The sequence below is a fragment of the Saccopteryx leptura genome, chromosome 2, assembly GCF_036850995.1.
Source record: "Saccopteryx leptura isolate mSacLep1 chromosome 2, mSacLep1_pri_phased_curated, whole genome shotgun sequence".
NCBI lineage: Eukaryota > Metazoa > Chordata > Mammalia > Chiroptera > Emballonuridae > Saccopteryx > Saccopteryx leptura.
Window position 1 is genome coordinate 24,243,456 of NC_089504.1, and position 21,554 is coordinate 24,265,009.

Here is a 21,554-nt window from a genome sequence, read left to right on the forward strand (position 1 = left end):
CAGATCCACGGTCCCAGTGCTCAACAGGCTGAAAGAAGCCTGAAGATGTCAGTGAGTGTCGAATCCAATGGCTCTCAATTCCGAGTGAGCATTAGAATCATTTGGGGAACTGTTTAAAAACTATCGAAAGCAGGGCCACAGTAGAGATTCTGATTCATTTGGTCTGGGACAGGGCCCTTGGTGTAGAGCTTCCCTGGGACTTGAATGTGCAGCCCAAGTTCAGAATCACTGGTCTAGACCATCTCCTCTATCATCACCATGATCATAAATTAAGACTCAAAGCCATTTTTTAAAGATTCTACAAAGGACAATCCTGCTGTCCTTTTTCGCACGTTCCTGTTAATAACATTTCTCTGAGGAGCGAAGCCATGATTTGTAACGACACTAACACTAGCCATCAGTTTATGGAGCCTGTGTCCAGAGAGGGCTTATTAAATTCCTTATCGGAATTTCCAGACAAGCCTATCACCCCCTGTTCTTTATACTTTCCTCTTATATTTTACCTTCTAATAACCTTATCTCTTTAACTCTCTTTACAAGCAGTCTGACCTTAATCAAATTATTTTACCTCTCTGAGCCTTACTTTTCTTCACCTGTGAAATGAGATCATCTCATCTCAGAGTTGTTGTGAGTAAGGATGTAGAGCAGTGGTCCCCAACCTTTTTTGGGCCACAGCCTGGTTTAATGTCAGAAAATATTTTCACCAACCAGCCTTTAGGGTGGGATGGATAAATGTATCACGTGACCTAGACGAGCGTCAAGAGTGAGTCTTAGTCGGATGTAATGGGGGATCTGGTCATTTTTTAAAAATAAAACATCGTTCAGACTGAAATATAAATAAAATGGAAATAATGTAAGTTATTTATTCTTTCTCTGCGGACCGGTACCAGTCCACGGCCCGGGGGTTGGGGACCACTGATGTAGAAGTAGCCAACTAACAAACAGGGCCACCCAGTTAAATTGAAACTTTACATTAAGAATGATTTTTAATATAAATATGTCCCATGCAATATTTGCAGCATACTTAGTCTAAATATTTATTTGTTGTTTACCTGATATTCAGATTAAACCAGGCAGTCTGTTTTTTATCTGATCAACTCTAGTTGTAAGAAATAAATTGGATAATGTCTGGAAAGTTCTTGGCCATGGAAACAACTTACCAAATGAGAATTCCTTCATTTTACCCACCTGTTCATCCAAACCCCAAGCATTATTAACAACAAAAAGTGACGATATCCAGAAAGACAGCTAAAGTCAATTGGGCAAAGTAGCACTCTTAAATGCCTATCTGTATTAATACAACATGTATGCAGGGGGGGGGGGGCTCTCCTTCAGTGCATTTCATTATGTCTCACACACAGGAGTGGACTGTAATATTGAGTGGACTGTAAGATTGTGCATTGAGTACCTTTAGCAATTGCAGCAGAAGGAAGAGAGTTGGGAGAAGCATTTAACCTGAGGGTTTTTTTTTTCCTTTTTCTTTTTAGAGACCAGTTGCAAAGCCCCAGTTGGGTTTCCGAATGGGAAAGCTGAGGTTGAAAATAACACCACTGGACCCAGCGTGGTGTATTCCTGCAACAGGGGCTACAGTCTGGAAGGGTCGCCGGAGGCCTATTGCACTGAAAATGGAACTTGGAGCCACCCAGTTCCTCACTGCAAACGTGTGTGTTGACTTTAGGGGAGGTTTGAATCAGCTTCAGTTCCATGATTAGTTTCCCAAATGTCTAAAATAGAGAAGAAACTCCACTTATAAGTGGGATGGGCCCAGAGAAAGCAGTCTATGCCTATCCAAACCAGATACTACATGGTAGTTTCAAAATCTAGTTGTGTGTTCTAAAATATCTTATCTGAGAATCAGCTGTTACCAAATTCCTTGGCTGATTCCAAGTTTAAGGCACTAACAGAAAATGCACCAACGTAAGGAAAAGATTCGACATAAATGGACATATAATGAATTTGATTGGGGATGTGAAAGGGGTGGAAATATGTTTAATGTGTAATATTAATAAAGTAAATACATATGTAGTATATAAAGATAATTAGCTATAACCATGGGAATGCAAACAATATTCATGAGCAAGATATAAATTGAGAGAGGTCTGGTTACTGTTTACAGTGTTGTAATGCAGGGACTGAGCCTTAGGATTCAGCTGGCGACTACCTCACAAAGATGTCCTTTATGCCCGTGGAAAATAAAAAAAAACTGAAACACTGCTTGAAATAGGTGTGAATATATATGTCACACATGTGCAGTAAGAAATCCTTTCTATCCTCTGTCATTTTGTTTTTCCTGTATCACTAGAAAAATGAATTCATTTTTGTCCATAAGGCTTGCAAAATCTACAGTTTAAGTTCTGATACCTATTTAGAGTAGTGTGGAGCTGAAGTCAATCAACTCAGATATGCTCTGGTTCACTCTTTTGAAGGACATTCAGTTAAAGAAAGTAAAGTGACAGTGAGAAGCATTTACTCTGTTCTTAACATTCTTGATATATTAAGGGGATGTTTGATACACTCTCTGATTTCTAGCTTGCCTTGTGTTTCCCTAGTGCTGATCAAAAAACAGTCTAAAAAATGTTGGGGGCCATAATCAGACAACTATTTAATTTGCCATCTTTGAAGTTTAGGACCATGTGTTAGTAGCTGGATAACCTAGTGTTTTCAGATCTTGTCTAATTTTATTCTCCCAAATAATTTCACAGAAATGCCAGTCAAGTCTGTGTTTAATGTTTGAAGCTCTATATTTTTAAGCTTCATAATGTTGTCACTTAGAACCCAACTCCTACAGGGTTCCTAGTCTGCCTTCAAAGAAAGAAATTCAGAAAAGCGGGGCATATCAGTAAGCATTTTCTTTTGTTTTTAACAGCAAATCCATGCCCTGTCCCTTTTGTCATTCCTGAGAATGCTCTGCTTTCTGAAAAGGAGTTTTATGTGGATCAGAACGTGTCGGTCAAGTGTAGAGAAGGCTTCCTGCTTCAGGGCCAAGGGGTCATTACCTGCAACCCCGATGAGACGTGGACACAGACAAGTGCCAAATGTGAAAGTAAGTGGCTTCATTAGTGCAGAATGTTTCCTCCTCTTTGTGAGACTCTTTCCAGTCGAGCAACTTAATTGTAGATATTTAAATTTCTGTCTCATCAGCATCTGTGTTCGTTTGAAAAAAATCTTTAAAATGACCTTTGAGTTCCGAACATTAAAAGGCAAGTTTTCAGGACTAGGCTAAGACCTTCCTGACCTGGACAGACTGAGCAGATTTTTGAAATGTGCTCTTCGAAAATTAAGTCTTCTATGGTTTACTCTAAAATAAAATGACTTTCTCCACATTGTCAGCGTCCCCAAACTATCCTTTTTTAGTCGGCTATGAAAGCTTTGAATGCGAAACTTATTCCACAGTGGTTCTCAAACTTGAGCCTGCGTGGGAACCACCCAGAGGGCTTCTTGAAAACAGAATGCTTCCCCCTCTCCTTTACCCCCCATCTCTCTGCTGCCCGTCCCCAGAGGTCTAAAGTTTCTGATCCAGTGGGTCTGGGATGAGGCCGGAAAATCTGCCTTTGTTCAAGTTCACAAGTGGTGCTGATGGCGATACTGCCTGTGCTGGACCCGCAATGCGAGACTGACTCCCTCTGGGCTGGCACCGTGCTGATCTATAACACGCAGTCTGGCAGCATCCCTTGCTGCCTCGTGACACCTCTTGACACTTTCTACACTTAAAAACCTCTCCCCTGCCCAACCAACATCTCCCTTCCAGCCTTCCCAGTGGGCCAAGATCCTCCCTCCACAGCAGGGGTCGGGAATCTTTTTGGCTGAGAGAGCCCTGAACGCCACATATTTTTAAATGTAATTCCATGAGAGCCATACAACGACCCGTATACATTACACATTATCCAATAAAAATTTGGTGTTGTCCCAGAAGACAGCTGTGATTGGCTCCAGCCACCCACAACCATGAACATGAGCGGTAGGAAATGGATTGTAATACATGAGAATGTTTTATATTTTTAAAGTTATTTTTTTATTAAAGATTTGTCTGCAAGCCAGGTGCAGCCATCAAAAGAGCCACATCTGGCTCAGGAGCCATAGGTTCCCGACCTCTGCTCTACAGCAGTCAATTAATAAATACTTATTGAGTCTAACAGGATACAAGGCCCTGGGCTACATCTAGGAAGACTCTGTTATGCCTACAGTGGCCTCCAGTTTCAGAACACTTGCACTCCAATTAATGAGATAAGAAATATGTGTCTGAAGGCCCCAGGGAATCTGGAGTCAGAAAAGACCTAGGCTTGAATTCTACCCTCGGAACTTTCTAACTCTAAACTTATACTGGTCCCCTAACTTCTCTGACTCTTAGGGCTCTCATGTCAAGTTAAAAGCACCAGTACAGTCATCCCTCACCATATCACGGTTCACTTTTCATGGTCTCACTGTATTGTGGATTTTTAAATTGTATATATCTAATTTCGTACTGTGGATTTTTTGCTGTATCGTGGGATTTTGCGATCTATAGGTATTTTTTATGTATTTATTATTTTAATTATTTTTGAAGTAAAATAAGCATTTTCTAGCCTAAAAAATTGAAAACAATATAAATATATATATATCGGAAAAATGAAAATATAAATCAATAATAAAATAAATATAAGTACGCTACTTTGCGGATTTTTGCCTATCACAGGGAATCCTGGAACCCAACCTCTGTGATAGACAAGGAACCACTGTACCTATCTTATAGGTTTGTTTTGAAGAAAAAGTGAATTGCTATATATTAACAATATCTCCTTATAGTTTAAGAGATACACCAATAGCCCCAAGTCCTTGGATTTGCAACCTACTGCAGCGTTAGAATTTTTACTTTACTCAGGAGGGTGGTATTACAAGCAGCCTGACATATCCTCGCATTGGTCTTGGTTCTTGGAGACTTACCACTCAGGGCACTGGAAGAAAGAGCAGGAGAGACATTTATTACAAATGCTCCTTCAACGCATATCTTAATGATTCCTCAGTGTTCCCGAGGGGACCAAGGCTTGCCTTGGAGAGCTGGAGTCCGTTTCCACTACTGTTTCTTTTCCTCAGTCTCCTTTTGGTATTTTCTATTAGACTGGAAGTCTTTGACTAAAGAACCCGGGCAGCCACTTCACCCATTCTTTCCACCTCCTTCTGTTGTATATCTCTACAGTTCAGGGATTAAAATTTAATGTGCATGAGAATCACCCAGGGAAAGTATGTAAGATGCAGACTCAAAAGCTGGAAACCCCAGAAATTTGCAATTCTAATAAGAAGCCAGGGTGATTCCCATATAGGTGGTCTGAAATCCACGTGTTGAAAACCACGTGTATGAATCGCCCGTCAGCTCTCCAGGACCTTGCTACGTGCTGCTCCCCCAGCCTGGGAGCTCTTTCTCTCCGGTCCATGCAGGCTTTACAGCCTCGTTTAAGAGCCGTTTTCACTGCAGTTCATACCCGGATGATCCTAAGCGTAATTACATTCAACTGAGTAATTGCCATTTCTATCCTATTGCTACCTTATACTCGATTGAACTAATTCAGATGAATTGCTCATTTTTTCTGCAGCACAGTCTCCAGGGTTCTAAGACAGCTCTTTTCAAGTTGTGATGCAATAGTCTGTCTGCCTGTCCGTGCTTGTCTGAGAAAAGAGACAGCGTTTTCATTTGTTTTCCCCAATTTTTGATACACACTAGGCATTAATGTGTATCATATTTGATAGTCCACTGATTGAATTCAGATGTTTATCCACCTTGGAAGGAAAAGAAATGTAAAAGGATGATGCAGAGGAATCATTTCCTCTGAGAAGTTCTGAATAGTATCACGACCACTAATGAGAAGCCAGTTCCCAGTTCGTGAAGATTCAGTGAAGTTCGACTTATGCGAGCGGGATACTGCTGAGGGTCCTGACTCCAACCGGGTCCTTGTCTTGTGAGCCACCCCAGAATAGCGCTAGTTATCTCAAGGCCTCATAAAATTCTCAAAGCGAAAGTAGTTAATAAGCGTTTTTTATTTAAATGTACAATACGTGTTGCTATTAAAAAATAAGGCTTATCATTCAGTCTAACACATTCCAAAAGTAGAGAGTTCCTGCTTTATACAGCCTTGAAAAGAGGGAAGCTAATATGAAACCTTGAATGTCAAAAACCTCAGCAATGTTTGTGTCAATTTACCATGTCAATTCAGTATCTATAGGCTGGAGGCAATATTCATTCACTTGCCCATTCCTCAAACATGTATTGAGTGCCCATTGCATGCCTAGTACTGTTGTAGGCACTTATAAAACAGCCTTGGTGGAATAGGCAGCACTACAATTAATGGTTTTTATTTTAAAATAATGGACTGCAAGCCATCCTCATGCTTTTTGTTTTCTAACTTGATAAGCAGCCTTCATTGGCATTCTCTGGCAGCCACATCCATGGCAAATTACCAGAGCTCATTCGTGGCCTTGTCCTGAGTATAAAACAGTTCAGCTCCCACATTTGAAACAGAGGACAAAACCTTTGATCATGCGCATTCTAATTTTTTCCAAACAGCAGCAAATTGTGCTTTTAGTTCTGAGTATCTCTTAAGTATTTAGAGGTGAAAAGGTTGCCTTTATGTATTTTAGTTTTGCTCTTTAAACTAATTCAGTCTTCGAGTTGAGACTGTGTTCTTTCCCTCCACTGGCTGGGTTAGTGGCACAGGCTTACCTGTTGTTTTGTTTTCCTGTAGAAATCTCATGTGGTCCACCAAGTCACGTGGAAAATGCAATTGCTCGAGGCGGGCATTATCAGTACGGGGACATGATCACCTACTCGTGCTACAGTGGCTACATGTTGGAAGGTTCCCTAAGGAGTGTTTGCCTGGAGAGTGGGAAGTGGACGTCACCTCCTGTTTGCAAAGGTAAGGAAATATTTGAACGGTTATTTCTTAGTGAAGCCTTAAGGAAAATGGATGTGGAAGTCTGATAGTGACCACAGCTAGTATGCATACTATTTTATTTTACTTTGTCTTTAAATTTTAACATCTGTGTCATTTTCTTTCACTTTATGGGTGTGAGTTTTGAAAGTCTGCACATAGTACTCTGGCCCAGAGTCAATCATGGCTCCCGGAACAAGTCTTCTCTCCAAGTTTCAGGAGTATTCCCACCTGCTACGGGCAGCTGTGTCATGTCTGGGCCATGAAGGCACCTCTTGGACACTCAGGTGTTCCAGCACAGATTCTAGTTCCACCCACCCATGCTGGGCATACCCGAGGTTCCATAGGGAGTAAGGTAGAGTATAAAACAAGAGGACCCAGGCAGCCCCAGGGAACAGAGCCTTCCCCTCATTGGTCTCCCTGGCCATTCTCAGGTTCGTGACCAGCACTCCATATGCACAAGAGTACTACTGTCTTATTTGCTGGCTGGAATTTTTAATCCCAGCGATGAATTTTGTGCCTCCATTCAATAAAATCTTCTTGGGGGAATAAAAAAGGTTCTATGCTTAAAATTCTGCAAAATGGAAAGAGACAGATAATGAGGTATTCTTCTAGCATGCCCTTCGAGAACTTACACTTTTCTAATAGTATTTTTACAAGTCAAAATAATTGTTCCATTCATTCTACAAATATTTACTGAAAGTCAGGGACTATGCTAGTGAACAAGACAGACATGTCCAAGGTACTAAAAGAATAATCAAGCTGTTGGATGGTTTGTCTGCGTGACCCCATGGACAATGGTCAGATTTGGATTTGGGATGAAAAAGCCAGTCTTTAATGACTTGTGGAGGCAGGGACAATTTAGGTAGTCAGTGAATGAATGACATGAACCTCATGGCACGGGTTATTACAGGAGAAAGGAGACTAATTGTCTGGAAGCAACAGTGAGATATGAGATCACCAGCATGTGGGGTGTAAGCTCTCTTACAAGGGCTGCTCAGGAGGTGGCATCCTCAAGGAATAGCCCAGGTTTCACCTAAGTGATAGGTCAAAACGAGGGTTGTGTTTTTGTTTGCTCTTGTTTCCTCTTTTTTTTTCTTTCTCTCTCTCTTTTTCTTTTTTTAAGTGAGAAGAGGAAAGATAGTGAGATAGACTCTTGCATGTGCCCCAACAAGGATCCACCCAGCAACCCCTGTCTGGGGCCAATGCTCGAATCAACCAAACTATTTTTAGCACCTGAGCTGACAGTCAGACCAACCGAGCTATCCTCAGTGCCCTGGGCTGATGCTTGAACCAATTGAGCCATTGCCTATGGGAGAGGAAGAGGGAGGGTAAGAGAAGCAGATGGTTACTTCTCATGTGTGCCCTTGTTGTAAAGTAACGTTCCACCGGGTTTATGTAGAGACACCAAGTCCAAATGAATTTTTAAGGAGTTTTATTAAAAAGAGGAGATTTATTAATATGCCAGCCGCATATGACTAACACAGGGCAAAGCTGACCCAAATCGTGCTATGCAGAATATAGCCCTGAGGCAGGTTATATACCTTTGATCACACACAGGTTGACAGGAAAAGGAGGAGGAGAAGATGACACAATTCATTAGCAAGCTTATAACATTTGTCTATAGGATTTATAAAAATATTTCTACATATTAAAACTTATAAGGTAACACAATAGCAAAAAATGTTGCTTTTCATATTAAAAGACATTTCCAAATCTTTCAGTGTTTATCTGCTATTCCTTTGTTTAGAGGTATATACACTAACTATAAGCCTTCAGGATGGGACTGGGAGCCTATATGGCATCAGGGGATAAGTGTTTGTAAATGGCCCATTTAAAGAAAGAAAGAAAGGGAAAGGAAAGGCTTCGCTTAATCTCCCCCCCCCCCCCACACACACACACACCTGGCTAGGTATTTATTTTCCTTCTTACAGGTGTGGGAAAAGGGAGGGAATTCAAGTTTTCTTTCTACTTCTATTCAAAACCTAGCACAAAGTCTTTTTATTTATAATACAATGCTGTTGTCTATCCTGAGTTGGTGCAAATCACACACAAGTATAAAAATCATATTTACAAAATCTCTCTGTATGCTTAGCTCAAATTATAAAATGCCCTTTAGGCTTCCTAGTAAAAGGGGTTTTCTACACAGTATGTCTCTGCAAGCCAGAAAAACTCCCTCATTCCTCTCTACAGAAAGGAGAGAGCAAAAAAAACCTGACTCTTTTTCCTAAAATATTAATATTAATTTTTCAATTCTTTGGTACCTTACCACACCCTGACTGGAAATCAAACCAGGATAAACATACCCTCGGCTGATGCTCTATCCACTGAGCCAGCTGGCCAGGGCCTTGTTTCTTCTCTTGTTTTAAGATAGTGTGGGACAGTGACAACACCAGAGATCTACTGGCCATCAAAGGCAATCTGTGGAAGGGCATTTGTAAATCTTCTAAAGGGGCATTCCCCGGGTCCAGATCAAAAGAGAATAGACTTTGTACAAACCACCTTGTTCCCTCCTCTCTCGATTTTCCAAATTACTAAAACCTTGATAGCCTTGTTCTCAGAACTAACTCTGCCAGCTTGGTTGTGGCCCTCCTGAGCCCCTTGTGTCTATCCTCAACTGAATCTTGAGACTCAGTTTTACTTCTCTTCCTTAAAGCTTCAAGCAAGGATATACTGTGCGGTACAAGTGAGCAATCCCATTTTCCGACAGCCACCCTTCCATGACTCTCTAGATGTCTGACCATCCGCTTCTCTTCCAGCTGTCTGTCGTTTCCCGTGTCAGAATGGAGGTATCTGCCAGCGCCCCAATGCTTGTTCCTGTCCAGACGGCTGGATGGGGCGCCTCTGTGAAGAACGTGAGTCTGTCTACAGATCTTACTTTGAGTCCTAATGATTGGCCTGGAAGCTGCTAACTCAGAGTTACTAGGTAGTAACTGTACTGGTGACAGGAATTTATTTGCTTATCCTGGAGCAAGCCAGACAAAGCAGCAAGGGTCGATCTGAACATGTCAATCAGTTGCGGGAGATATACAATATTAATGACCATGGAAGTCCAGTGATCAAGATCCATGAGAGCCATCGCCACATGCCTCCTGGCAGTTTTCTAAGGATCATGTTGGAAAGGAGCTTGTAATAGAGGGTGTTCCAGCCTTTGTCTTCCTTCATCTCAAGTCCGTGTCTGTACCTGGTCATTCATTGCTACATTTGTATATTCAGGCCATTGCCTAACATTGTACTTTACAGCCCACTGTTCACTCACTTCCAGTAAGGGGAGTTCTTCCCAATTAAGGAAATAAGGAAAGTTGGCACTCCTATATCTATACAGTGCTTGGTAAATTAATATAGAAGTTTGATTTTCATAGTAATACATTTCTATTTGAACTTGCAGGAGACTGTGAATAAATGGTTTTAAATTTTATTTTTTTAAATGTTTAAACCATACTTTGTTTCAATATCTTAAAAAATGCAGGTAAGGATAAAATGATTGCATGTTTCATTGGGAGTGATATATGTAAATTACGTTGAGTCACTAATGTGATGTCCGTTGGTCTATATCAGTTTTTTTTTTCCTTAGGCTAGATAGCTTATAAGATTCTAAAACTTTTTTAAGTGTAACTATTTCAACTAATCTGGAAAGAAAAATATAAGATGGAAATAAATTTAAACCACTAACACCACGAAAGCAAGTATTCTCACTATGATGAAGAGAGAAGAGAAATTAGATTTTTCCTTCCTCTTCTCCCCAGTCATTCCTTCCCAGTTAGGGCCCCCACACTTGACCCGCTATAATGGCAAAAGTCCAAAGACTCGGGGAATGTTTACCTGGTGTGGCTACCCTAACAACTGGCCTTGCTTAGCTCACTGGGCATGTGCCCGCCCTCTTGGGTTCGAGCAGGGCTCCCAAGCTTTTGTGTGCATACAGACCATCTGGGAGAGGTTGTTAACTGCAGATCCTGACTCGGTGGATCTGAGCTGGGCCCTGAGATTCTGTATTTCTAGTCAACTCCTAGGGAATGCCAGTGCTTTTGGTTTGAGAACCACACGTTGAGAAGCAAGCCAATAGACAATCTCACTCCTTTGAAACAGACTATGCCTCTTTAAAGGGCTCGGTCATTTCTAGTAAGAGGAACGCTTACTGTGGAGGGCATAGGAGAGGCCTGATTCAATCACTGTCAGACCTCAGCTCCAAGGAAACAAGAAGTGAGTTTTCCCATCACTACTAATGTGTTGCCAGCAGCCGGCAGGGTAGCCCATTTGCCTCCCATTCTCACATTTAATTCAAGACAGGAAGAGAGCCTCAAACCCTCTTAGAGCACTTTATGTCATTTGTAATGGAAATTTGAAACTGTAATAAATGGGGAACATTCTGCTTATTTTGTGAGGGGAAAGCAAAGCACTTAGCAGATATTGATCACACTATGTCCTCCCCAACAGAGTGCATTTGGCATTAGTCATTACAGCAGGTCAAGGGGCCAGAGTTACTTTCCTAATTGTGTTTCCCAGTGATATTGATTAATAAACAGACACATACAGGAAGATTCTTTCGTGGGTCATACAAGGTTTTACTCCCCCTGGATAATGTTTCTCGAACACATGAGCATATCTGAGTGTGTGCTTTTTCATCAAATCCTGTTTGGTCTCCTTTCTAGCAATATGCATTCTGCCCTGTCTGAATGGCGGACGCTGTGTGGCCCCCTATCAGTGCAGCTGCCCAACTGGCTGGACAGGGTCCCGCTGTCATACAGGTAGGCCTCCGCTCACCGTATGTTGTCATGAAGTCCTAGAGGACACTGATGAGTGGGACTCACATTCTGAGGCAGCAGTGAAAAAATAAGGGTACCAACGTCTCTCAGGAATTCCTCAAAATGGTCTCTCGAACGGGAGTCTAGATGCTAAACTAAATGGCTGCCTCCAAGGCAGCTTTCCGGGTTGTGTGCCAGAGAAGAGCATCTGAGTTGACGGAGTTGTCAGCCTTCTTCCTGTCATCTGCTCTGTTCTGCAGAACTTAGAGATAAACATGATGCAGAGGTTCTAAAGAACATTGATTTTTGAGTGCCAAAGTCAAGATGCTGGATGGTGTTTTGTGAGCAGTAGAAGCCACCTAAGGGTTCTTAGCAGGAAAGTGATGTAATCAGACTTTCTTTTAGAAAGATGACTTTTGGCAGCTGAATGGGAAATGGCAGAAAGCAAGACTATCAATAGGGAGACCGGTTAGGAAATGATCAAAGCAGAATTGACAAGAGGTAATAACATTTGGAGAAATGATACCCCAAAAGGATAGATATGAAGGAAGTTAGGGAGGTGAGCCAGCACTACCTGGTTCTAGGTTTGATTGTGGGAGTAAAAGTCTGAAAAGAGTCCACACAGGTATTTCCCGTGTTTTTCCCCCTGAATGGGAAGGGATGCCATTTGCCGAAACAAGAACCCCAAAGAGCTGGTTTAGGTTTAGATGAGGAGTTAAGTATTGACATGCTTTGAGGGGCCTGTGGAACACACAAGGGAAAGGTCTGCTAGGCAGTTGGATGATGATTTAGCTTCCCAGAAGAGACATCTGGATTGAAAATAGAGATATGGCCTGACCAGGCGGTGGTGCAGTGGATATAGCGTCGGACTGGGATGCAGAGAACCCAGGTTCTAGACTCTGAGGTTGCCAGCTTGAGCGCGGGCTCATCTGTTTTGAGCAAAAACGCTCACCAGCTTGGACCCAAGGTCGCTGGCTTGAGCAAGGGGTTGCTTGGTCAGCTGTAGCCCCACGGTCAAGGCACATATGAGAAAGCAATCAATGAACAACTAAGGTGTCACAACGAAAAACTAATGATTGATGCTTCTCATCTCTCTCCGTTCCTGTCTGTCTGTCCCTGTCTATCCCTCTCTCTGACTCTCTCTCTGTCTCTGTAAAAAAAAAAAAAGATATGTCAGTCATCACCAGGAAACATCCATGGCACAAAAAGTAAGACTGCACAATAGACACATGAGAAGGTGGCTCAGAATGAAACACTGGGGCTTCCCATGCTATAGGGCAGGAGGGAGATGTTGAGCTCTTAGACAGGGAAGTGAAAATAATAACTAATTTGTTAGTACAGTTGGGCACACCACTAAGTCCTGCTCCTGAAAAGGAGTACTGGCGTTTACATTAGTAAGCAGAATCTATGGGGAGTTGGTTGTAGATTATTGGGTTTCATTTTTGCTATTTTAAAGCCTGCTTTGTTTCTCAACTTCCTTTTATAGAATTGTCAATACGTGCGTTCTGTTGGCCTCCTCTTACTCTTAACTCACCAAGGGAGCTCCCCAAGGACGAAGACTAAAATTTTATTTCTTGTCCTCCCTCTTCTAACCTAGTGCTTATCGAGTGCCTAGTACTTGCTGGCATTTCCCCCATACTGTACGAATGAATGATTAAAGAAATGACATCTATTTCTATCTCACCAAAGATAAGCTGTTCATCTGGGGAAGGTACCTTTCCAGGCTATAATGAGGCTGAAATAGAGGCTGGGATGCTGGGAGTTTCTCACTTCCAGCTTTCTCCCAACAGGCATTTTATTCCCTTCCCATAGGGAGTTCGCCTCTTTGATATGTTAAACTTGCTGGTGTTAGGTCTTTATCACTTTTCGCCTCCTTGAATTCTTTAGCAAATAGATTCATGCAAATGAAGAGTTTGGTGCTGAGCCTGTAAATTTGTGAGAAAGATGTCTTTGTAGTAAATCTTTGGGTGTTCACTCAGGGTTTCATCAGTGGCTAATTTTTAACTCTACTCCAGGTTCCATAGTGCCAATTACAGCTGGTAAAAGTCATGAAATATGTTTCCTAACAAACACAAACACTTTTGAATCATTTGTTATTTTAGACAACCTGTGTGCCTGATTTATTATCATAGGATCTGATATCTGGCATAATGACTCAATCATCGAGTTCAATGCTAGCTCCCTCAAGAGATTTACAGTCTATTTGAGCCTATAAAATATTCATAGCAGTATGTGTCAAATCAGTTATATAAATAAAAAATATCTTAAAAAAGAAAAAAATCAGTGGACTGAAGTTATCAGCAAAGGTTTCAATATGTAAATAGAACTTAACCCAGGACTTAAGTATGAAAACTGACTAGCTTGGAAGGGAGAAGGATGTGGCACCTCATAAACTACAGGCGGTCAAGCGAAGTGGCAGAGATGCGTAATACAGACAGTCCCTGAGAACGGGGTGGTGGCTGGAGCACAAAACAGAGTCAAATCTTTTTCACACCTTTCGGTATAGCTTCAGAATTACTAAGTATTAACTAAGTAAATGCATGAATTTTTTTATCCCAGCTGTTTGCCAGTCTGCCTGTTTAAATGGTGGAAAATGTGTAAGACCAAACCGATGCCATTGTCTCTCGGCTTGGACTGGACACGACTGTTCCAGGTAAGACAACCCAAAACTCATGTATATCTCTAACATAAAGAGGTCGACATTCAAGTTAAGTTGTTCAAGAACCAGAAGGTATCTCTAGTGTATTTTTTATCTAAAAATACCCATTTTGAGATATACTCTTTAAATCTGAACTAAAACCAATGCAAAGAAATATTAAAGATTGATAAATAAAACAATGATATTTGAAAAATAAATAGTATTGTGCTCATTTTGGCAGCACATATACTAAAATTGTAATAGTACAGAGCAGCTTAGTTTGACCCCTATACAAGGATGACACACAAATTTGTGAAGCATTCTATGTTTTTTCTCACACACACACACACACACACACACACGCACAAAAAAATGGGTTACATAATTAACTTCCTTCTTGAATAGCAGATTGTATTCTTTATATTCAAAGATGTAAAGTAAATAATAAACTCAGTACATGTTTTTGGCATTCATTTGCATTCCTGGTTACAATAAAAATAGCATTGAAATTGATTATAAGAATTGTTTATTTTCAAAGTAAAAATTTTTTTATATTTGTTATATATATGTTCAGTATTTAATTGACTATAAGAGAATTTATGAAAATATATATTCTGTTGATTGGTTTCTGATTTCTATCTAGATATATATAATTAAGAAAAGATCATCACCAATATAAGTCAAAGGGAAAATAGTTATAAAAGTTAAAAAAAAGTTAAAAATAAAAGTTAAAAAAATTATTGGTGTACAATATATATTAGTTTCCAAGTATACAATATAATGATTTGATATCTGTATGTATATATAGTCAAATGATCATCACGATAAGTCTAGTTAACATCTATCACCATCCATAGTTACAAAGCTTTTTTTCTTATTATGAGAACTTTTTAAGATGTACTCTCTCAACAACTTTCATATATACAGTAACATATTATTAATTATAGTCACCAGGCTGCACTTTACATCCTGCGACTTATTTATTTTACAACAGGATGTGTATACCCTTGGACTTCTTAATCCACTTCAGCAACCCTCTACCCCTCCACCTCCACCTCTTGCAACCACCGATCTGTTCTCTGTGTACATGAATTTGGGTTGATTGTTTGTTTGTTTGTTTTTTAGATTCCACACTTAAATGAGATCATATGGTATTTGTTTTTCTCTGGCTTATTTCAGTTAGCAGATATACTCAGGGTTCATCTTTGTTGTTGAAAATGTCAATATTTTTGTTTTTATGGCTGAATAATATTCCAGAAGTGAAATTGCTGGATCATAGAGTAGTTCTATTCTTATTTTTTTGAGGACCCACCCTACTGTTTTCCATAGTAGTCTCACCAATTTGCATTCTCACTAATAATGCACAAGGTTTCTCTTTTCTCCACACCCTTGCCAACACTTGTGATTTCTAGTCTTTTTCATAATACCCATTCTAACATGTGTGAGGTAAAATTTCATTGTAGTTTTAATTTGCATTTCCCTGATGATTAGTATTTTGAGCATCTTTTCATGTCTATTGGCCATCTGTATGTCTTCTTTGGAAAAAATATCTATTTGAATTCTCTGCCCATTTTTAAAATCAGATTGTTTTTGGTTTTTGAGTTGTATGAGTTGTTTATGTATTTTTGATATTAATTCTTTACCAGCTGTATGGCTTGTGAACATTTCTTCCCATTCGGTAGGTTGTCTTTCCATTTTGTTGATAATTTTCTTTGCTGTGCAGAAACTTTTTAGCTTGATGTAGTCTCTCTTGTTGATATTTGCTTGTGTTGCTTTTGCTTTTGGTGTCAAATAAAAAAAATCATTGTCAAGATCAATGTCAAAGAGCCTATGGCTTATGTTTTCTTCTAGAAATTTTATGGTTTCAGGTTTTACATTCAGGTCTTTAATTCATTTTGAGTTAATGTTTTTGTAGGGAAAAATACAGTTTTATTCCTTTGCACATGGCTAGCCAGTTTTCCCATTTATTTATTTAATTAATTAATTTTTTTTGTATTTTTCTGAAGTTGGAAACGGGGAGGCAGTCAGACTCCCGCATGCGCCCGACAGGGATCCACCCAGCACACCCACCAGGGGGCGATGCTCTGCCCATCTGGGGCGTTGCTCTGTTGAGACCAGAGCCATTCTAGTGCCTGAGGCAGAGGCCATGGAGCTATCCTCAGCGCCCGGGCCAACTTTGCTCCAATGGAGCCTCGGCTACAGGAGGGGAAGAGAGAGACAGAGAGGAAGGAGAGGGGGAGGGGTGGAGAAGCAGATGGGCGCTTCTCCTGTGTGCCCTGGCCGGGAATCGAACCCGGGACTTCTGCACGCCAGGCCAACACTCTACCACTGAGCCAACCAGCCAGGGCCCAGTTTTCTCATTTATTGAAGAGACTGTCCTTTCCCTACTGTATATTCTTGACTCCTTTGACACAAATTAAGTGACCATGTATGCATGGATTTATTTGTGGGCTCTTTATTCTGCTTCCTTGATCTGCATGTCTGCTTTTATACCAATACTATACTGTTTTAATTACTATAGTTTGAAATCAGGGAGTGTCATGCCTCCAGTTTTGTTGTTTCTTCTTTCTCAAAATATAAAACTTTCTAAACCTCAGGAAATGTCAGATATCTTGTATCATACCATAGATAAAATATTTTAAGTATTAAAATATTTGTCCTCACAGAAACTACAATGTTGGAATGTTACCAGCTCCATCTTAAACTTTTCAATGTGCATCGTTGCATTACATCATTTAGTTTTGTGTAATCTACATTTTCTTCCATCTTGTAGGAATCATGAAAAACAAAGGGCTATTTCCATTTTCATTTTCAGAAATGAGATATTCACTTAACTGAAAACAACTCTAATTTTCTATTTCCTTTAATTTTTATTGGTAAGTCAAAGCCAACTTGCAAAGACAAAATTACTTAAATACAAATTAAATTAACAGAAAAAAAAATCTGTCTTGTGCCCATGAATTTCTTCATATCATCTGCAGAGAGAAAAATAAACTGAACCCCAAAGAGCAAAATTGGATTGGACTGTACAGGTATATCTAGATTGTACAAGTATATTCAGAAGCCTCCAAGATAAAGATAATAATTTTACCTGAAAGTGGAGTTGAAACAATATAGAAAATGAGAGTCAAACTGGAATGGTTTTCTGGGGAAAATGAGGAAAAGCGAAAAATAAAAAACAAGAAAAGATAAAAGAAATAAGAATGGCAGTGACTCAAGAAGGAAGAAATTATTTCATAACATTCTTATAATTCTAGACTTAATATCTCAACAGCAGATAAGAAAAGGAACCCAGAGTTTGTGTGGCTCTGTCACATCCAAATGCTCCCGAAGGAGACTTTCTTGACAAGGGGACAGTAGTTACTAGCTTATACGAAAATTCTGTCTAATAAAAAAGAACAAAATTACATTTTTATGCAAAAGTTTGATCTAGGTGTAAGGTATTTTTCCCCGCTGAGGAAGAAGGAAGGGGCTGGAGCCACGAAGTGTGGAATAATAAAAGGCTTTATTGAGTACAGAGCACTTCCCGCCCGACGAGGTTCCCTGGTCCCAGGGACAGAGAGGCCAAGGAGGTCGCATGGGGTGTCCAGCATGAGAGATATTTAAAAGGTCCCGTCTAGGGTGGTTGAGCTAATATGATGTGGTGAAATCTCACTGGCTGGCAGAAAGTCACTTTTTTTTTTTTTTCAAAGCGCTCCTGGGAAATTTCTTTTGGCGCGCCTGGATGTGGGCAGGCGGTTCTAGCCAAAGTTCCCGGGTCTGGTGTTTCACGTGACTATCCCTCATTGCTGACCACCCCACAGTAGGAATTAAAAAAGACAAATTACGCTGAGAAGTATAAGCCATATTCAAGGAAAGATCAACTTTGACCCAGAGAATTATACTCTCCCCCATTATACTGTGATCTGTTGTTCTAAAAGATCCATATTAGTTAAAACTTTCTAATTGCAACTCCAACTAGCTTAAGGAAAGAAAGGAGTTTGTTATCACAATAGAGGGACCTTGCATGGAATCCAAATGCCTGGGTAGGCTGAGCAACAGGAGGATCAGATTGAGGACTTGAACGCCACCTGAAGCCTCCCCATCCCCTGTCTCACCTTCCCTCTGTAGCGTCCACTCCATCCTCCCTCTTGCTGCAGAGAGGTTTTCTCCACTGTTCGGTTCACATGGAAATGCGGGACCGCTTACAGCTCCACAGTTTACATGGCCTACCACAGTAGCTACAGGAACAGTGTGCTGACCCGGTTTAACACTCCAGGAGAACTGACTAGTCTAGGTGGATTTGGGGACCCACCGTTGGATCGGTCAGCTGTGGTCCTAGGTTGGGTTAGGTTGGACTAACATGAAAGGTCATCTTGCCAAACTTTCACCTTACCTTGGTGTAAAGGAGAGAGGAGGCTGGCAATTCTCAGAGAAAAGAAAGATGGGATGTAATTCCCTGAAATGGGAGAGAGAGAAAGCTTTCCTCAGAAATCAAAACAATAGATTTTACAAGTGACTTTTTAATTTTCTTCTCTCCCATGAGACTGAGGGCTTAAAAGATCATGTCCCTTGTATTTAGCACAGACACAAAAAGTAATGCACAGTAAATGCTTGTTGACAGATGGAGCAATTTCTGGACATCTGTGACAGCTAGTGAAGAAATGTCCTGTAGCGTTCATTAAATCCCTCCAACACTAACCTTCTCTACTGAAGAATGAGACGGACCTGGAATTGTTCCTGGTAGTTCAACGCTTAAGAAAGAGATTGTGCTTCCCCTAGTTTCTATGTGCTTCTTCAGAAAATGCATCCTAAACAAATACCATAACTAAAAACTAAAGGCTATTGTTGCTTTAAGAGACCTTTGGGTTCACAAAGTCCAAACCCCTCATTTTACAGATGAGAGGGCTATCAGACAGGAAACTAGTGACAGAGCCAGGACAAAAACCCAGGTCTGCTGATTCTCAGATCTTTTCATTAGTTAGCACATGTTCTTCATACCTCTTAGTTGTCTCAAGGAATGACTCCCGTCTGTACAAACAATGCCACGGACAATGCCCGGGTGTCTGAGACTTCCAATCCTGTTTCAGTCAGCCCCCAAAGGGTTATTACCCCTTCAGTTCAGTCTTTTCTGTTGAATCCCTTTGTTTTTGTTTTTGTTTTTTTGTTTCAGGAAAAGGAGGACTGGGTTTTAACCACCACACAACCAACCAGCTCTCCTAAAACAGGAGCATCTCTTCCTGGTGTAGTCCTGGGCATCCTGGAACTCATGCAAAGACATTCCACACGGTGCTGGGTCTTGTTTCGTTTAGTATACTTGTTATTTGGGGTTTACCTTTTCATTTTGTGTTATATTTTGTTATTCCTGGTGACAAACTTTCTTACATGTTTCCATTTTTAAACTATGCCTGTATTTTCTATATAAAAATATATTAAATAGAAGCTGCTCCACTCGCCAAATGTACATACTCTGCTGTCTATTGGGAAAGTTCCTGGGACACATTTTTATACAGTTACCTAAAATGATGTTTCAATTAAAATATATTTTGCTAATAAATAAAATTTGGCTGGATAGTGCCATTTTGTGAGGTGAGCACGGAACATTGAAGAGGATTAATGACAACGCTACTGGAGTGGGACAGGATCACAGGTAGGGTATCAAGAAATGACAGTAGGGGAGATGCCTTCATTCTAGTTCCGTCTTCTTTACAATATGTGCAACAGGGAAGTGTTCCTTTCTTTAATCAGGCAATAACTATTGAATCTACTATCCTCCACATAGAATGCTGTTCTGGGGCTGAGGGCAGCCTGACTGATTCTTTTCCCAGCCTTTGGAAAGCCATCAGCATGAATTTAGTGGAAGGCGGGAAGAGACTAATGACCATGGCTCACAAAATAAAGTGCTCCTCTTCCTTCTAGCAGCAAGAATAAAAAGATACAAGAACTAGAAGATTAGTAGAGAGCCCTTTCTGGGTCATAATCTCACAATTCACTGCTCTGGGAGAAAGGCGATAGCAATTGGAGGGCAGGAAAATGCAAATGGGACAAGTTCCCCAGAACTCTGCTCATGGTCCCACCTGCATAAGAGAATTGAGGCTACTCAAGGCAGAGCTGAGCTTCCCCAGGCCCCCTGCTCCACCTAACTCCATCACTATACTGCTACTAGGATAAAGACCTCCCAAACTTCTGGATCATAAAGCCAAATACTAGATTTTGTTTAAAATAGGAATATCACAGACAACTTGTCTCCATCCTCTGGGAGAACTACTCCCACATAGAGTACAGGGTGCACTGTAACACTGTAGAGCAATGAGTAATGGAAAAGATCTTATTGACCGGGTCATTCTCTTCACTGCCCTGAACTTCCATCAGCTATCAACTCCTCCTCCTGACATTCACTCTCTTGACCAATCTTATATGCTCTTGTTTATTTATATTCTGTCAACCTCCAAACATTGTTGCTCTTTGTCATTTATAATCATAAAACTATAAAATAAATTTCAAAAGTCAAGTAATAGGAAGATAGTACCAAAAAATTTAAGCTCAGGAAAGCTACTGCAGTTGAAAACAGAACTCAGTCCTGAAAGTGTACCTACTAAATAAAATTTGTATTGGGTTACTCTGAATTGATTAAAAGATCCATATTTCACAGTAAGTCAAATTTGTTGTGATATGCCTGACAAGGTGGTGGCACAGTGGATAGAGCCTCAGCCTGGGACACAGAGGACCCAAGTTCAAAATCCTGAGGTCATTGGCTTGAGCATGGGATTATAGACATGACCCCATCGTTGCTAGCTTGAGCCCAAAGGTTGCTGGTATTGATGCCGAAGGTCACTGGCTTGAGCCCAAGGTCACTGACTTGAGCAAGGGGTCACTGGCTCGGCTGCAGCCCCCAGGTCAAGGCACATATGAGAAAGCAATCAATGAACAACCAAGGTGCCGCAACAAAGAATTGATATTTCTCATCTCTCTCCCTTCCTGCCTGTCTGTCCCTATCAGTCACTCTCTCTGTCTCTGTTCCTCTCACTAAAAAAAAAAAAAAAAAAAAATTAATTGTGTTATCCAGACAGCACAAGAAATAAAGCACCATCAAAGTGAGGTTGAAAATAATATGAAGTTCTATAGCTCTTGAAATGGGAGTTACAAAATTTGTTGAAGAATGTTATTTTGGTTTTTTTGTTTGTTTGTTTTTAATCTCAAGTACAGGTATATTCACAGTGCATTCTTAAATTTCTAAAAAAAAAAGAAGTAAGAGTGTTTGTCATGCATACTAAAGCATATCAGTTTCAAACCAAC

The 21,554-nt window shown here is 40.5% G+C and overlaps 1 protein-coding gene and 1 non-coding gene across 3 annotated transcripts in view; both read left to right on the forward strand.

The window, feature by feature from the left end:
• Positions 1-19,823, forward strand: part of SVEP1 (sushi, von Willebrand factor type A, EGF and pentraxin domain containing 1) — a 165,071-nt gene extending 145,248 nt beyond the window's left edge. For both annotated transcript variants that reach the window (XM_066367462.1, XM_066367463.1), the window contains 7 exons: positions 1,488-1,661; positions 2,867-3,043; positions 6,714-6,884; positions 9,659-9,754; positions 11,549-11,644; positions 14,201-14,294; positions 19,432-19,823. In XM_066367462.1, coding sequence (XP_066223559.1) covers positions 1,488-1,661; positions 2,867-3,043; positions 6,714-6,884; positions 9,659-9,754; positions 11,549-11,644; positions 14,201-14,294; positions 19,432-19,453 — 830 coding nt within the window. In that variant the 3' untranslated portion in view covers positions 19,454-19,823. The remainder of the gene's footprint in view (positions 1-1,487; positions 1,662-2,866; positions 3,044-6,713; positions 6,885-9,658; positions 9,755-11,548; positions 11,645-14,200; positions 14,295-19,431) is intronic.
• LOC136396514 (U6 spliceosomal RNA) lies at positions 14,505-14,611 on the forward strand. The gene has a single exon (XR_010749798.1). It is a non-coding gene; the product is annotated as a U6 spliceosomal RNA (small nuclear RNA).
• Positions 19,824-21,554: the final 1,731 nt, after the last annotated feature.